This window comes from Rhinatrema bivittatum, chromosome 3 (genome assembly GCF_901001135.1).
Source record: "Rhinatrema bivittatum chromosome 3, aRhiBiv1.1, whole genome shotgun sequence".
Lineage (NCBI taxonomy): Eukaryota > Metazoa > Chordata > Amphibia > Gymnophiona > Rhinatrematidae > Rhinatrema > Rhinatrema bivittatum.
Window position 1 is genome coordinate 164808558 of NC_042617.1, and position 16088 is coordinate 164824645.

At 42.1% G+C, this 16088-nt stretch overlaps 1 protein-coding gene across 1 annotated transcript in view; it reads left to right on the forward strand.

The window, feature by feature from the left end:
* The window catches only part of RYR2 (ryanodine receptor 2), a 1771220-nt gene that overhangs the window by 1667062 nt on the left and 88070 nt on the right, over positions 1 to 16088 (forward strand). Inside the window, 2 exon segments of the mRNA XM_029593907.1 lie at positions 3495 to 3641; positions 12082 to 12216. Coding sequence (XP_029449767.1) covers positions 3495 to 3641; positions 12082 to 12216 — 282 coding nt within the window.

Genomic DNA, 16088 nt, shown 5'->3' on the forward strand with positions numbered 1-16088 from the left:
GCTGGAACCAAGTCCACATTTATAATATTGTTCTTATTGGAGGCTTACAACATTTCTACTTAAGGCACAGTTTTCAGAAACCAATTGTATCTTAAGTCTGAGCACTTTCTGTGCTCATTTTCTGCATGAGGCTATGTTAAATCCACATTATCAGTGCATACATTAACTATTGCAAGTGTTGGTTGGCTTTATTTATTTATTTGTTTAAAAGTTTTTTTTATATACCGAGGTATAGCAAGCTGCCTTCACTCCGGTTTACATATACAACAACTTGTTACATCCAAAGCATTTAACAGTAACTGAAACTGGATCCGAACAACAACTTATTACAATCAACATCTACATATATAACGAGGTGTATATCTGTGCTCAAATCATGTATGGGGATTGAATTAAGTCCGGGTGGTGTTCAATATGATTTCAGTGAATCAGTGATATAGTCTTTGGAGTGACATTGCATACCTGAAAAGGGTATGTATTAGCTATGTTCTGTGGTATCAACCAATACCATCTTTGTATGTTTAACTGAATAGTCATGTTTTGAGTTCTTTTTTAAATGATTTAATGTTGTTTTGTGAGCTCAGGTGTTCTGGTAGAGTTCCATAGTTTCGGGCCAGCTTTAAAGCTTGTTTAATGTACATTAATACTTGCATTAACTGTAATGCATTTTAGCACATAGGTTCGCAAAGTGATTTGCTCACAGCCACAAGTAGCAGTGGCAGAAGAAGCATTTAAGCCCAGGTTTTCTGATTCGTAGTCCCTTATTCTAATTACTAAGCTACTCACTTCTTCCATATATTTTACATCCCATTAAAGCCCTGCAGTCTCTGATCTATTATATATTTAGGGGTAGATTTTTAAAGAAGCGTGTGCGCGTTTCCCGGTGTGCACACACATGGCCGCACTGATTTTATAACATGCGTGTGCATGTTATAAAATCCGTGGGCCGCACGCACATGTGCGCCGGATTTTATAATCCGCGTGCGGCGTGCACAGGGGGCCTAATCTAACATACGTGCGGCGACGAGATCAGGCCTCTCCCAGTCTCCTCCCAGTCTGCTCCAATTAAGGAGCGGACTGGGAGGGAACTTCCCAAACCCCCTACCTTATCCTCCTTTACCCTTGCCCTCTCCTCCCCACCCACTAAACCCTTTCACCTACCTGTTTTTTTTTTTATTTGGTTGCTTACTGCTCTGATGGAGAAGTAGCAACTTGTGCGCGCCAGCAGTCCCTTCCCCGGCACAGCAGCAAATGGCCGCTGTACCTGCCGCCTCCAGCCCCACCCCCCTCCCCGCCCCTTCCCTTCGGCCCAGCACTTCTGCGCATAATGGGGCAGACTTTCAAAGGGATACGCGCATAACCCCGAAAACCTGTCCCTGCGCGCGCCGAGCCTATTTTGCATAGGTTCGGCGACGAGCGCAAGCCCCGGGACGCGCATATGTCCCGGGGCTTTGAAAAAGGGGCGGGATCATATGTGGGGTGCTGGTCCGGGGGCGGGAAGGGGGGTGTGGGAGGGTAGGTAGGTGAAAGGGTTTAGTGGGTGGGGAGGAGAGGGCAAGGGTAAAGGAGGATAAGGTAGGGGGTTTGGGAAGTTCCCTCCCAGTCCACTCCTTAATTGGAGCAGACTGGGAGGAGACTGGGAGAGGCCTGATCTCGTCGCCGCACGTATGTTAGATTAGGCCCCCTGCGCACGCTGCATGCACATGTGCTCGCGGATTATAAAATCCGGCGCACATGTGCGTGCGGCCCATGGATTTTATAACATGCACAGGCAAGTTATAAAATCAGTGCGGCCATGTGTGTGCACACCGGGAAATGCGCACACGCTTTTTAAAAAATCTATCCCTAAATTTATAATAGATCAGAGACTGCAGGGCTTTAATGGGATGTAAAATATATGGAAGAAGTGAGTAGCTTAGTAATTAGAATAAGGGACTACGAATCAGAAAACCTGGGCTTAAATGCTTTTTCTGCCACTGCTACTTGTGGCTTTGAGCAAATCACTTTGCGAACCTATGTGCTAAAATGCATTACAGTTAATGCAAGTATTAATCTACATTAAACATGCTTTAAAGCCAACCAACACTTCGAACACTTGCAATAGTTAATGTATGTACTGATAAGGTAGGGCTGGGGGGCAGGTTAGACAGGGGAAGGGAGGGGAAGGTGGGGGGGAGTGGAAGGAAAGTTCCCTCCGAGGCCGCTCCGATTTCAGAGCGGCCTCAGAGGGAACAGGGAAAGCCATTGGGGCTCCCCTAGGGCTCAGCGTGCACAAGTGTGCACCCCCTTGCGCACGCCAACCCATCTTATAAAATCGGGCATAGATTTGTGCGTGCCGGGTTGCGCGCACAAATCTACGCCCGCGCATAGGTTTGAATATCTGGCCCAATGGGAGTTTTCGCTCGTGGCAGAGCGCGCAAGGCCGGGCCAAGTGTATAACCCCTGTTTCTTATGCACGTGGCTGATTAAATATTCGGCCATAAGGTTTCAATTCATCCTGTGTGTTTTAAGGTTCTGGAGGCAAATTTTTAGTGAGGATATTTATATTTTCATGAATTACAATTGTAAAAGAGGTTGTGCTCACTTGGCACAGTTGAAAGATATCCTGTGATAATTTTGCATAATAAACAGCCTGTGGAATAGGGGCAGGAAGAATGAGTGATTGGAAGCACTGTTCTGTCTCCAGATCTGTCAAGTCATTTATACATGCCATGACTGTTTACACATCTCACTACATGCAATATCCCTGTATATTTGCTTTCCATGATTAATTTTCAAATTCTTTGTACCTTCCTCAGGCTTTGCAGTTTTTAAAGAGAAGCAAGCTTTTTCATTTGTGTATTGGGGCATCTTTTTTCTCCATTTTTTCCTATGAAATAGGGGCACATAATTTTTTTACAGCATATGTAATTACGGAAAGGTTTTGTGGCTTCTTGTCCTTAGATCATGATGAAATCACACCAAGAATATAATCTATGTATTTCTTCTGCCATCTGTAGGATTATTTTGCATGCCTGAAAAGAGAAAATAAACCATCTGCATATTATAATAAATTGAATATTGTATCATGTGCTGGAATGTAGGGACTTACCTAAAAGTTAGCATCAAAGGAGTTTAGTTTCCCAGCTCCATAGAGCCTCTTAGAAACCATTTTCAAATATCTGATATGATTGAATTCACATGCTTGAGCAGGCAAATACATTTTTCCAGAAATTTTTCTGAGTATGGGATAAATTAAGTCCTAACTGGTATTTTACATCAAAATTTCCCCACAGATACATTATCCATGCACATATCAGAGTCTAATCATTAGATATAATTAAAAATATGTATTTCTTAATCATTTGGTATTAATGAGGGGGCTGGCATTAATAACTCCTTTTTTTTTTTTTTTTGCGTTAGTTACATTTGTGGCATGTACATATGAAGGATATTTTTAGAAAACTGATGATTCTTGATTTCTCTAGTTTTCTTATAGTTTGCTTTTTTTTCAGTCTTTTCTCTACCTGGCCTGGTATATGACGATGTCAATCCTTGGACATTATAACAACTTTTTCTTTGCTGCTCACCTCCTTGACATTGCAATGGGTTTCAAGACACTGCGAACTATCCTATCATCAGTGACTCACAATGGCAAACAGGTATCAAATAATATGTGTTCCTGTATCATTATTTGAACTTTGTAGATGGTTCTACTTCCATGATCATACTGTAGCTAAACAGGCTAAGCAGCAATGATCACTAGTGTATCCCCCATCAGGGGAGGAGGTTTCCCTCAGTCCCTCGATATGCACCCGCTGCCAGTATAAAGGGAAGTTTTGCTGCACAGGCTGCCTTCTTCACCATTGGATGGAAGTGGAAGGGGCCCGAATTATCATACCTAAGGAGCTGAGTGGTGATTCAATAGCCTCAGACTTGATAACTTCATTGCTGGTCTCAGCATTGACTGAGATTGTTGAGACCAGGTCTTCTTTATCAACAGCTCTTCAACCTTCCCCGGCTCCTATATTGGATGAGTCCCTTTCCTCATAAGCTTGAGGTGCTATGGTTGCTGACAGCTCTTCTTGGTGCCGCTATTAAGGAGTACTTAGCTAAGATTGATACTTTTGTTTCTCATCTAGAGCCCATAGTCAACCAGCATGAAGAAAAGATTTCCAATATTCAAACTAAAATTTGTTTGCTGGACTCAGACATCAAGGATCTCAAATCATTTAAGGTAGCAGTTGTTAAAAACAGATAAGTTTTACTTCTCACATTGAATCCCTGGAAAATTGGAATAGACACTTTAATTTAAGTAAGTTTCCCCAAGGTAATGGGAGAACTTCTGACTTTTACCTTAAAGAGGTATTTCTATGACATTTTAGGTATATCTGAAAATCAAATTCCTCCTATAAATAAGGCTTTTTTCCTACAAACATTTGCTCAGAGTATTAGACCTTTGTCTGACCAACCATCTACTGGTATAGACTTCACTAGTTTGATTGAGTTTCTTGACAGCTCTGGGCCTGAAATAATTGAACATGGCACCTTTCTGGTATCCTTTGTGGTTGAATATGATATTGGGAAAATTATGAAATTATATTTCCACAATTTGAATTCCCCTTTTCATGGCCAATTGGTCAGAATTTTTCCCGATATCTCATCTCTGTACAACAAAGGAGATGTGCTTTACTTGCATTAAGACAAGAAACAGTGTAAATGTGTTGTGAAATTGCATAATGATTCCTTTTTTTTTTTTTTTTGTTGTTCCAGAACAACTTAGAGAATGTATAGATGCTAAGACACCTTCTTTTAGCACCTAGCAACTCTATGATAGCACATATAATTCATTGTTGTAGCTCCATGTGTTAAGCCTATTTCCTATGGGGTAGATTTTCAGAGCCCTGCTCGCCTAAATCCGCCCAAAACCGGGCGGATTTAGGCGAGCAGGGCCCTGCGCGCCGGGAAGCCTATTTTACATAGGCCTCCCGGCGCGCGCAGAGCCCCAGGACTCGCGTACGTCCCGGGGTTCTCGGAGGGGGGCGTGTCGGGGGGCGGGGCCGGAGCGCGCGGCGTTGCGGGGGCGTGTCGGCAGCGTTTTGGGGGCGGGTACGGGGCATGGCTACGGCCCGGGGGCGTGGCCGCGCCCTCCGTACCCGCCCCCAGGTCGCGGCCCGGCGCGCAGCAGGCCCGCTGGCGCGCGGGGATTTACGTCTCCCTCCGGGAGGCGTAAATCCCCCGACAAAGGTAAGGGGGGGGTGTAGACAGGGCCGGGGGGGTGGGTTAGGTAGGGGAAGGGAGGGTAAGGTGAGGGGAGGGCAAAGGAAAGTTCCCTCCGAGGCCGCTCCGATTTCGGAGCGGCCTTGGAGGGAACGGGGGGAGGCAGCGCGGCTCGGCGCGCGCAGGCTATACAAAATCGATAGCCTTGCGCGCGCCGATCCAGGATTTTAGTGGATACGCGCGGCTCCGCGCGTATCTACTAAAATCCAGCGTACTTTTGCTTGAGTCTGATGCGCAAGCAAAAGTAGGCTGTTCGCGCGCCTCTTAAAATCTACCCCTATCTGTTTTTCTAGTTCTGAGTATCTTCTCTCTTGAAATTTTGCCTCCTCTTCTCCATTTTGTTTTATAATTTAGGCTTTTATATTCTGTAATTTTTGCCTTTGGTTTAATTATTTTGCTTTTTGTAAATCCTATATTTCCATTGTAAGTATTATTTTCTTGACTTGTAATATTAATAATCTCATAAATAAAATGATAAAAAAAGTAACACTGCAAATATTGCACCAGGTCATAAAGCACCAATATACCTCTTATTATGAAAACTAACTTTAGGATAACTTTAGGACAGACCTTTGGTTCGACCAGAGTTGGTCGGATAAATCAGTTGCTAACTCTGAATATTAAGTTAGCTGGATAATTTATCCAGCCAACTTGACTTTTCCCTGATCCGCCCATTCCCTGCCCCTGACTTGTCCAGCTAAAAATTTAGCCGGCTAAGTGGTGCTCGCTGACCCTAGCAGAATATTCAGTGGCACCACTTAGCCAGCTAAATGCCATTTTGAATATCGGGTTCTTGGATGCTTTCAGAAGTTTATGAAGTATAGCAATTTATATGCAAGAAATGTAGGAATCTTATTTTTAACTTAATTTTTTCAACTTGGTTTTATTGAGTGATTTTTATTTTTGTAGTTATGGAGGTTTTTTTTACTATATTTTTGTATTTTATATTTGTTGATTTTAATTTTAATCTTGTTTATTTTAATTTACTTGCAATTTGCATAGTATAATACTTGATGTGAATTTTAATGCATTTTCTTTTTTATTGTAATCTATGATGGACTTGTATTGATTGATATGTAATCAAATTAAATGAATAATAATAATACAACCACATGAATGATCCCTAGATCATAGGATTGCAGACAACTTGTTCAGTCATTGGAGAAAACTGGTGATGAACCTGTTCACTTCATAAGACAAGTGCAAGGTCAAGAAGACTCTTCATGCAGCTGAGCAATGACAAACCAGCTCCCAATGCTTTTCTGCTAGACTGGAACATTGGTCTACTTTGTGTGTACCCAGTGATTCTTCGAATGACCAGTACCATCCAGAAGGTCCCCTGGGACAAGAATAATCCTCATAGCATCACCTGGCCATGTCAAGAGTGGTATTCATAAATAGTCCATCTGTTAATTCAGTATCCAGTACCATTGGGAATGTTTCAGGCTCTTATCACTCAAGAGGAAGGCAAGCTATAGCATCCAAACCTGTCATTGCTGACCCTTAAGGCATAGATCTTGAATGCACAGTAATTTCCTTCTTACTTCTTCCAAAGAGGTGGAGGATGTTATGATTTCCACTAGGAAATATTTAACTCATTCAGAAGATCCTATGCTTTCAAGTGGAAGAGATTCTTTGGGTTTGACAGACTTTGTGGCGGTGGTGACTGGAATGTATGTATGAGCCCCTTACTTGATAGGTCCTCTGGATCATAAACAGCCTCCCAAGGAGTCACAGACAATTCGGCTTTAGTGACTATCCTGCAGTTAAAAGTTGTTTGATGTCATTACCATCCTTCAGCTAGGGACTATACCTTCTATACCTGTTATTCTCCGTGACATAACTCGTATAATAGGCTGGACTATTTTTTGTGTTCAACTAATTTTCTTGCCTCAACAAGTAGCTGTAAAATACTCCCCTGTACTTTGTCTGGCCACAGGGGAGCTTATCCTTCACTTCCCTTTGAGAAAAGCCCCTACATATGCTTGGAGGCTGAGAAAGACTTTTTAAGTCTAGAAAAGAGCTTGGATGCAGAATTTAATCTTAACAACCCTGTAACTGACTACTCCTCTAGCCTATGTGGGGAAACCTTTAAGGCTTACCTTAGGGGCAAGAAAATCAGCTACTCTAGTCATCTTCAGAAAGTGCATAGAAAGCAGGCAGACCTGCTTATTAGGAAGGCTCAAGATTTGAAAATATAGCATAAAGGGGATTGTACTGGGAAGACTTAGAAATTATTGGAAGCCACATGTAGAGAGCTACGGACACTTTAATTGTACAAGATAGAAACTGCTATTAAGTACACTAGGGTGAAGGTTTATGAGTATGGAGATAAACATGATTCTTTCTTAGCCAGAGTAGTAAAGAAAAAGGCTAGTAAATCCCACGTTGCATCTATGAAGGGACCCTCGGGAGTCACACTACTTGTCCTGAGAAGATTGAAAGTACCTTTATGAATTTTTTTTCTGAACTTTACACTGACTCAGCCCCAGCAAGGGAGGAAGATATCCAAAGATTTCTTGTTTGATTGGTACTTTCTGTCTTGATGGAAGTTCAGCAGGATATGCTTGCTGTTCCCATTTCCTTGTCTGAAATATAAACAGCTATCAAATTATTGCCAGGAGGAAGGTGCCCTGGGCCTGATGGCTACCACATAGCATATAAGCAGTGCTTTGATGACTTGTCCCGCTTTTTGCTTCTGCTCTTGATGATGCTTCTTTGGGTTCTCTGGGGTCACCACCATTACTTTGATTCATAAAAAGGAAAGGATCCTAATGTGTATGGCTCTTATAGGCCCATTTCTTTATTAAACTCTGACCTAAAAGTTTTAGCCAATATTTTGCAGTTGTGGTTAGAACTATTGCTGCCTTCTTTGGTCCACAAAGACCAGATTGGGTTTGTAAAACAGCATGTTTCTACTGCGATTACTAGGTGGCTTTTTTCAATATCCTTCATATGTCTAAGTAGGCTGGTTTTCCTGGGGTTATTGTCTCATTAGATGCAGAAAAAGCTTTTGACTGCCTATATTAGCCTTTTATTTTTGCTGTGCTTCGGAGGGCTGGATTCCCTGATTGCTTTTTGACTTGGATACAAGCCATGTATGCAAAGCCTTGCACATGACTTTTAATAAATGGGTCTTTATCACCTTACTTTTCCATTGCCCATGGTACTCGACAGTGCTGTCAGCTATCCCCTCTGTTGTGTGACCTAGCGATAGAACTACTCACTGAAGCTATTCGTAGTAATCCTGTGATCTCTTGTTTTCAGGTTTGTAAGCAGGCACACACTATTTCTTTATATACCGATAATGTGTTGATTTATTTAACCCTACCTTGAGTCCCGGGACAGCCCTTTTAGAGGAGCTAATGCGATATGGGGATGTATCTGGATATAAACTAAACTATGATAAATCAGAGCTCTTCCCCCTTGACCCTAAGGCAAGGATGCCCTAGTGTTTGAACACCTTTAAGGTGGTCCGGGAAGGCTTTCAGTATTTAGTGGTTTATATTCTCAGGGACTTTAAGGATCTTTATTCTAAAAATTTTGATTCTCTTCTTGCAAAAATTAGACAAGATTTGCATCTTTAGGGAGATTTGCCTTTACCTTGGGTGGGTCATATTAATTTGTTGAAAATGAATATCTTGTCTAAATTACTATATTTATTCCAACATGTCCCCTATAATATTCCCAATTGGGTTTTTATGAGCTACATAGTTGGATGGCGAAATTCATTTGGCATGGTAAGATTGCTAGTATTAGTCTCTGCCAGCCTTAGCTCTCCAAGAAACAGGGGGGGGGGAGTGGGGGGAATGGCTCTTCCAAATTTTAAGGTTTACTATTGGACTGCACATTTATGGGCGGATTTTAAAAGCCCTGCTTGCGTAAATCCGCCCGGATTTATGCGAGCAGGGCCTTGCTCGCCGGCGCGCCTATTTTCCATAGGCCGCCGGCGCGCACAGAAGCCCCCGATGCACATGTTGGGGGCGGGGCCGAATGACGCGGCGTTTTGGGGGCGGACGTGGCGTTTCGGGGGTGGGCCCGGGGGCGTGGTTTCGGGCCGGGGCGTTCCGGGGGCGTGGCTGCGCCCTCCAGATCGCGCTTTCTTTTAAAATCCACCCCTTAGTATGTCTTAAAGCAAGGTCTGGTCACATTGATATTTCTTGTTGCAATGGAATGATATCAAATGGAAATATATGAGCTTTCTATGTTGTCCTTTGTTCCTCCTGAATCATGTATTTGGCATCTGGTCACTAGAAATAGTCCTGTTTTGGTGCATACTCTTCAGGTGTGGAGTCAGGTGGCAGATTTTATGGGGAATGCCAGGGACACTCTACAACATTGATCCCTCATATACAGCAATGTTCTTTTATCTGGCTTCACTTTTTCTCTGATTTTGCAGGTGTGGAAGGATTGTGGTCTTTTTTTTTTGGCTCAATTGTGGGAGGATGGGGCGTTTCATATCTTTAATTCGCTTTCTGAGGAGTTTGATCTTCCAGAGCATTCAAGCACACAGTGGGGCAGATTTTAAAAGCCTACGCTTGTAAATCCAGCTGGATTTATGCTCGCGGGGTCTATTTTCAAAAGGCCCGGTGGCACGCATAAAGGGCCGGATTTTAAAAGGGTTACGCGCATAAGTTATGCGCATAAACCTTTTAAACCTCCCCCTGCACGCGCTGAGCCTATTTTGCATAGGCTCGGCGACGCACGCAAGCCCCGGGACACAAGTAAGTCCTGGGGCTTCGCTAGGGGGGCGTGTCGAGGGCGTGTCAAGGACGACGCGACATTCGGGGCGTTCCGGGGGTGTGTTGGGGGCGTGGTGCTGGCCTGGGGGCATTTCAGGGGCGTGGCCGAGGCCTCCGAAATGGGTCCCAGGCCGGGGAATCACTCACCAGCAGCCCGCTGGCGCACGAGAGTTATACCTGCTTCTGGCAGGCGTAACTTTTAAAACACAGGTAGAGTGGTTTAGATAGGGCGGGGCGGTCGGTTAGGTAGGGGAAGGGAGGGCAGGGTGCAAAGGGGTGGAAGGAAAGTTCCCTCCGAGGCCGCTCCGATTTTGGAGCGGCCTTGGAGGGAACGGGCAGCGCGCGCAGGGCTCGGTGCGCGCAAGGTGCACAAATGTGCACCCCCTTGTGCGCGCCGACCCTGGATTTTATAAGATATGCGCGGCTACACACATCTTATAAAATCCCACGTACTTTTGTTCGCGCGGGCATAGATTTATAAAATCTACCCCAAAGTGTGTAAGTCTCGGGGCTTCAAAAAATGGGCGGTCCAGGGGCGGGCCGGTGCCGGAGGCCTCTCCACTGCCACTGGGCCGGGGGATCACGCGCCAGCAATGGCAGGTGTAACTTCTGAAATAAAGGTACCGGGGTTTTCTTTTTTCAGACTGGGGGGCAGGACAGGTAGGGGAAGGGGGGGAAGGAAAGTTCCCTCTGAGGCTGCTCCAATTTCGGAGAGGCCTCGGAGGGAACGGGGAAAGCCAGCTGGTCTCCCCGAGGGCTCGGCTTGCGCAAGGTGCACTAGTGTACACCCCCTTGTTCACACCGACCCCTGATTTTATAACATGCTCGCGGCTGCGCGAGCATGTTATAAAATCGGGCGTACATTTGTGCACGCCGGATAGCGCGCACAAATGTACCCCGCACGCGTATGTTTTAAAATCCGGCCCAGTATTTGCAAATGAGGCAGGTTCTGTCCAATATTGTAGACCTGGCTATGCCACTTAGCCCACTGAATGGAATGGAACATTTTCTCGGGGAACCGGAGACATCAGCAAAAGGTATAACTGCCATTTACTGGGGGATTCTTTTAGGAAAATGCGGGTCTGTTACTTCGTCCCTCCTACAATGGACGCTAAAATGTGGAAACATATGAACAGCGGCACATTGTAGCTCCCTGTGCATGAGACATACTGAACTAATGATCCATTTGCTACATGGAACATATCACACTCCCATTTTTTACTCTAGGTTTTTCCCCGGAGCAGACCGTATGTGCTGGAGGAAGTGTGGTGCACTAAGTATATACATTCATATGTGGTGGTATTGTCCTGGGGTTAGGCAGTTTTGGAAGAGGGTGACTCGGGAAATTGTAGATATTTTAGACCTCCCTCTTTTCGTTTACACCATTAATGGGTCTGCTGGGGAATTGGGATGGATCTTTGGTTCCCCATAAATACAGGAAATTGGTCGGCCAGCTCTTGCTGACTGCACGTTGAACTATTGTAACGTTTTGGAAGAGGCATCCCTGTCTTGATCATTGGCGAGTCCAAGCATGAAACATTGCTGATATAGAGTATCTCTGTTATGCATTGAAAAATGAACAATTCAAATACAATGCTCTGTGAGGGACTTTTCATCAATATTACAGCTCTTCCCTGCATTAAATCAGTTTTTTGTATTCTCCTTTCTTCTTTTTCATCTTTCTGCACTGATAGTGTCTCTTTTGTTAGTTTTATAATATTGTTGGACAAACTATGAACAGTGGAAGTATACAATGTTTGATGGTCTCATCCTTGTTATTTGTATGCCTTGTGAAAATTGTATGAATAAAGATTTAAAAAGTTGAATTACATGCATATTCCAGGACAGTTTTCCAAACTCTAGCATCTTAAAATTGAGTGAATACATTTTTGTTGGAGATTGGCCATTACTAGAGATGAACAATTTTTACCAGTCTTTAAAATTACAGAAAAAGTGGTAAAAGACACTCCTTAGAAGCTTGCACTGTTTTAATAAATGCTGTATTAATAATCCTGAAAAATAACTGCAGTATTTGTAATTAGGAAAAAAATACAATAAGATTATATTCCTTTTTTTTTAGCTGGTGCTAACTGTTGGATTGCTGGCTGTTGTGGTGTATCTATACACAGTAGTAGCTTTCAATTTTTTTCGGAAGTTCTACAACAAAAGTGAAGATGGAGCATCACCAGATATGAAATGTGATGATATGTTAACGGTAAGTTTCTGTTGTCTTTTGACATTTATCAGCATTTTAGCCCCTTATGTTCAGCACTGGTGATTTAAGAGTGTCAATTTTCCATGAGCCTTCTAGGCTCAATTTCCACCATAAACCAATATGATATTCTTATATTCAGTGTCACCAATCATCAGTAGCTATGTTTAAATAGCTGACATATATATTCGATAATAAATCCTTGGCAAAGGGGGTCATACTTCAAAGGCTGTAGAGCACTGACCCACTTGGTGCTGCCTCTGGAAACCAGGCACAGATTCATGCTTTGGGAAGCAGGATTACCTATGAAGCCCTAGGATTCACCAAAGATTTAGTCCATTCAAAACTTTGGTGTTCCAAACAAGAAAATAATTTATTAAATATTAATTTTATAAGTTCAGCAGAAAGGCAAGAAGCTTCTGAGACAGTTCAACAGTTCAAAAAATAGTTATTTTTCTCATATTACTTAAGACTTTTCCTTTTCTGATCCCCACTAAGACCTGAAGAAAAGAAAATATCTTCTCCTCTTACACATACTTCAGACTTCCCTGGAAAGAATAGAATTCTCCTGGATTAGGAGTTCTACTCTTCCCAGTTAGCCTTTAGCACGTACCAGAGAAAGCCAAACTTCACTCTCCCCAGATCAGAATATCTCCAGATACACTCGCCCTGAACTCCTCAGGACCAGAATCAGGTTCTAATACTTTGGAAACAGACTCAAACTCCTCCTTATGACTCATTGAGCCATATTATATGCCACCTCCAAACCCATCCCCTTTGGGGAAAAATCATCCTATCACTCACTATCTTAACTCATCCCTACTTAGACCTTCTATTATTGGAAATTTCCCCAATAAAAAGGTATAGCACCATATAGTGAAATCTGTCAGGTGTTACATGTGTAGATGCATGACATCCTCTGTACTTTATAGCTTCTATAGTAATGGCATGATCACGTATAAAGATTCATCCATTTGGTTCATGCAGTTCTGGAATTTGAAATTGAAATACCATGACTTCTGTATTAAAGTTTAATAATTAACTTACAGAAAATGTATATAATAGAATAAATATAGTATGATATACATGCATGCTTAATGTAATCAGGAAAGTAGAGACATTTCTACTTCAAGACCTGATCTACTAAGACTTTTATGCCCATCTGTGTCTATGGGGGGGGGGAAAAGAATATGAGACAAGTAACAAAAGTGTATGATAGCTCCTATGCCACACCAGCCTGCGTTTTGGGAACAGTTTGAAGTGTGTATGTATAGTTTTATTTTTTCCTGTTTCTGTTGTTATTCTGATAATCCTAATATAACATAATGTGTTAGCTTGATAAACATTGAAATGTTGCCCAGCATCTCTGCTTAGCAGTCATTTTGCAAATACTTAGTCTCTTCACTCAAGAGTTCAGTCCAACTAAATCATGTGGTAGTTGTGACTAAAGTGAGCATCTTATAGGACCCCTGGAGTTCTAATTAAGTGTCTTAAAAATTAAATTGTATTTCAGGGACTTGGTAATGGAAGCCCTGCTGCTTGGCAGCTGTGAGAAAACTGTGTCACTTTTATGATACTTAAAAAATTGAAGGCTGAACAATTAACACATTTTAAGAAGCTTTTATCTGAAAATGAGGAATGAGTAAAGATAATCCTTTATATGGTACTAATCATGAATAAAATAGAAAAGTGATAAAAAAAAAAAATAAGCAGAAATCAGATGTCTCATTTAGATTCTACTGAAACAATTGTTTGTTATTTTACATCTGGGTGGTCGAATTAAAAATCTGTTGTTCTAAAGTCAGATATGCTAGCCATTGCTTTGCAGATTTAATGTGTCTGTTCCAAGCATTTTTGTAGTTGTTGGCTTATATGGTATAAATTTACAGATAAAAATGATAATCTTGAAACTGCAAACTCTGATATTCTGTGTTGATGTATATATAGAAGTGCAAAGTAGCTTCTTCATGGTGTGTGTTAATGTAGCCACTGGACAAGTATCATGTGTCACAACCGCTCAGCCCTCTCCTCCCACCCTAGTAATACCAACACGCTGCCTGAAAGCTTGGACTAGTCATTCATCTCAATTCTCTACAGAGAATGTAGGTTCTCCCAGCTTAAAAATCAAGAGCCAAAATGAGATGGCAGTTGTTGAAATTTGAAAAACTCTGAATTGTCACTATAAGTCTAGCTCTTTTATGAAAAATATAAGCATTTTAAGGCAGAACAGTGCCATCAGTTTTACATTTTCTTTTTCCGAAGGGAACACATTAACTTGATGAGTAATGGAAAGAGATTTTCAACGCATCACCAGGCAAGTCAGTCCTAGAGTACCTCCTAAATCAAATCTGGTTCTCAGGATAGCCACAATTAATATGCATGAGATACATTTGCAGGCATTATTTTCAATATATGCAAATCTATCATCTTCATATTCATTGATGCTGTCCTGAAAACCAGACTGGCTAGGGGTTTCTCCAAGATCAGCTTGAGAAACACTGCCTTGGAATGAAGGTACAGCTAAGGTAGCATAGTTGAGAGGTTAAATAGAGGACTTTACTGTATGCCCTTTACAGTATTGGTTGCTAGCTTATGCATAGATCCAGTCATCAGTGCTTAAGTATGGTGTGATTGGAGGTGAGGAATAAGTTTCCTTAACATGTAGAAATAATCAGGTTGGAATATTGAAGACATTTTTTTTGAATAGCAGGAGAAGAGCTTAATAGATATTTGATACATTAAACAATCGAGTTGTTTTTTTTCTGAGAATCATTGAAGGTCTCAGAAATTTAGAAAACTCTTGGTGGAGGCTGAGTGTATTTGGGAAAAGGGTTGTTTATTTAAAGAGATTCAATATGGAGCACTTAGCTAATGATGCAGAAACATCCGACAGAAATGCTGAGAACAGCTTTGCAGATCTATGCCTCATTATGACCTGACATTATCCATGCTGCAAATAGACTGTAGAAGAATCAGTGATAGACTAGAAGCCATTATCATCATTTTGCAACCACTTTAATTCCATAACAGCCCAACAGTCTTTGAGTCAGCATTTTTCTTGTCTTAATTATTCCTCATCAGCACTTAATAAACATTTCAGCAGTACACACATCAAGACTGAAAGTAGGGGATTTTTGTAGGCTAAATACTCTTTTTTTATGTATTAAATCTTTTTGGCATTCTGGTAATAGTATGCACTAAAATTCACTGTCTTTTAATTTGTAAAATGTAAAAAAAAATGCCTCACGCTCAAACACTCACCATGGAACACCTCAGAACCAGGTACCCTGAAATGTTCAGGGCACAACTGGAAAGAAAATGGAGCAGATCTGCCTAGGAAGAAGACAAGCCACATTGTAGGTCACATTTGACAACTTATAAGCAAGCCTAACATTATCCAGAAACAGTATTTCTCTCAAACAGTTCCCAAGCTCATCCAAATGGCTATCTGAAACAGTGAACACATTGCTACAATTCCCCTTACCCCACAATAGACTCTGACTGCCCAGTTAAAACTGACCTGCAATGACTTTGCCTCTTTCTCTGCCAACCCAGGTCACCCCTTCACGCCCTCATATCCAAGCCCAGAAATGTGGAAATCATTTATTCCAGTAACAGGAAAAGGCATCTGAAAGATTTTAGGGGGATTACAACCAACATCCTGCTCACGTGATCCTTGCCCATCCAAACTAGTGAAGCTGGCAAGAAGGGACCTTGTAGGATGGACCACAAAAATTGTAAGCTCCTCTTGCTCAGAAGGCTTGCTGCCAATAGCACTGAAAAAGGCCATGGTATGTCCCCTAATAAAATAACAAATCTTTAAATGGCACCCAATAGATTATGAGGGATTTATACAATGAATCAATAAACAAATC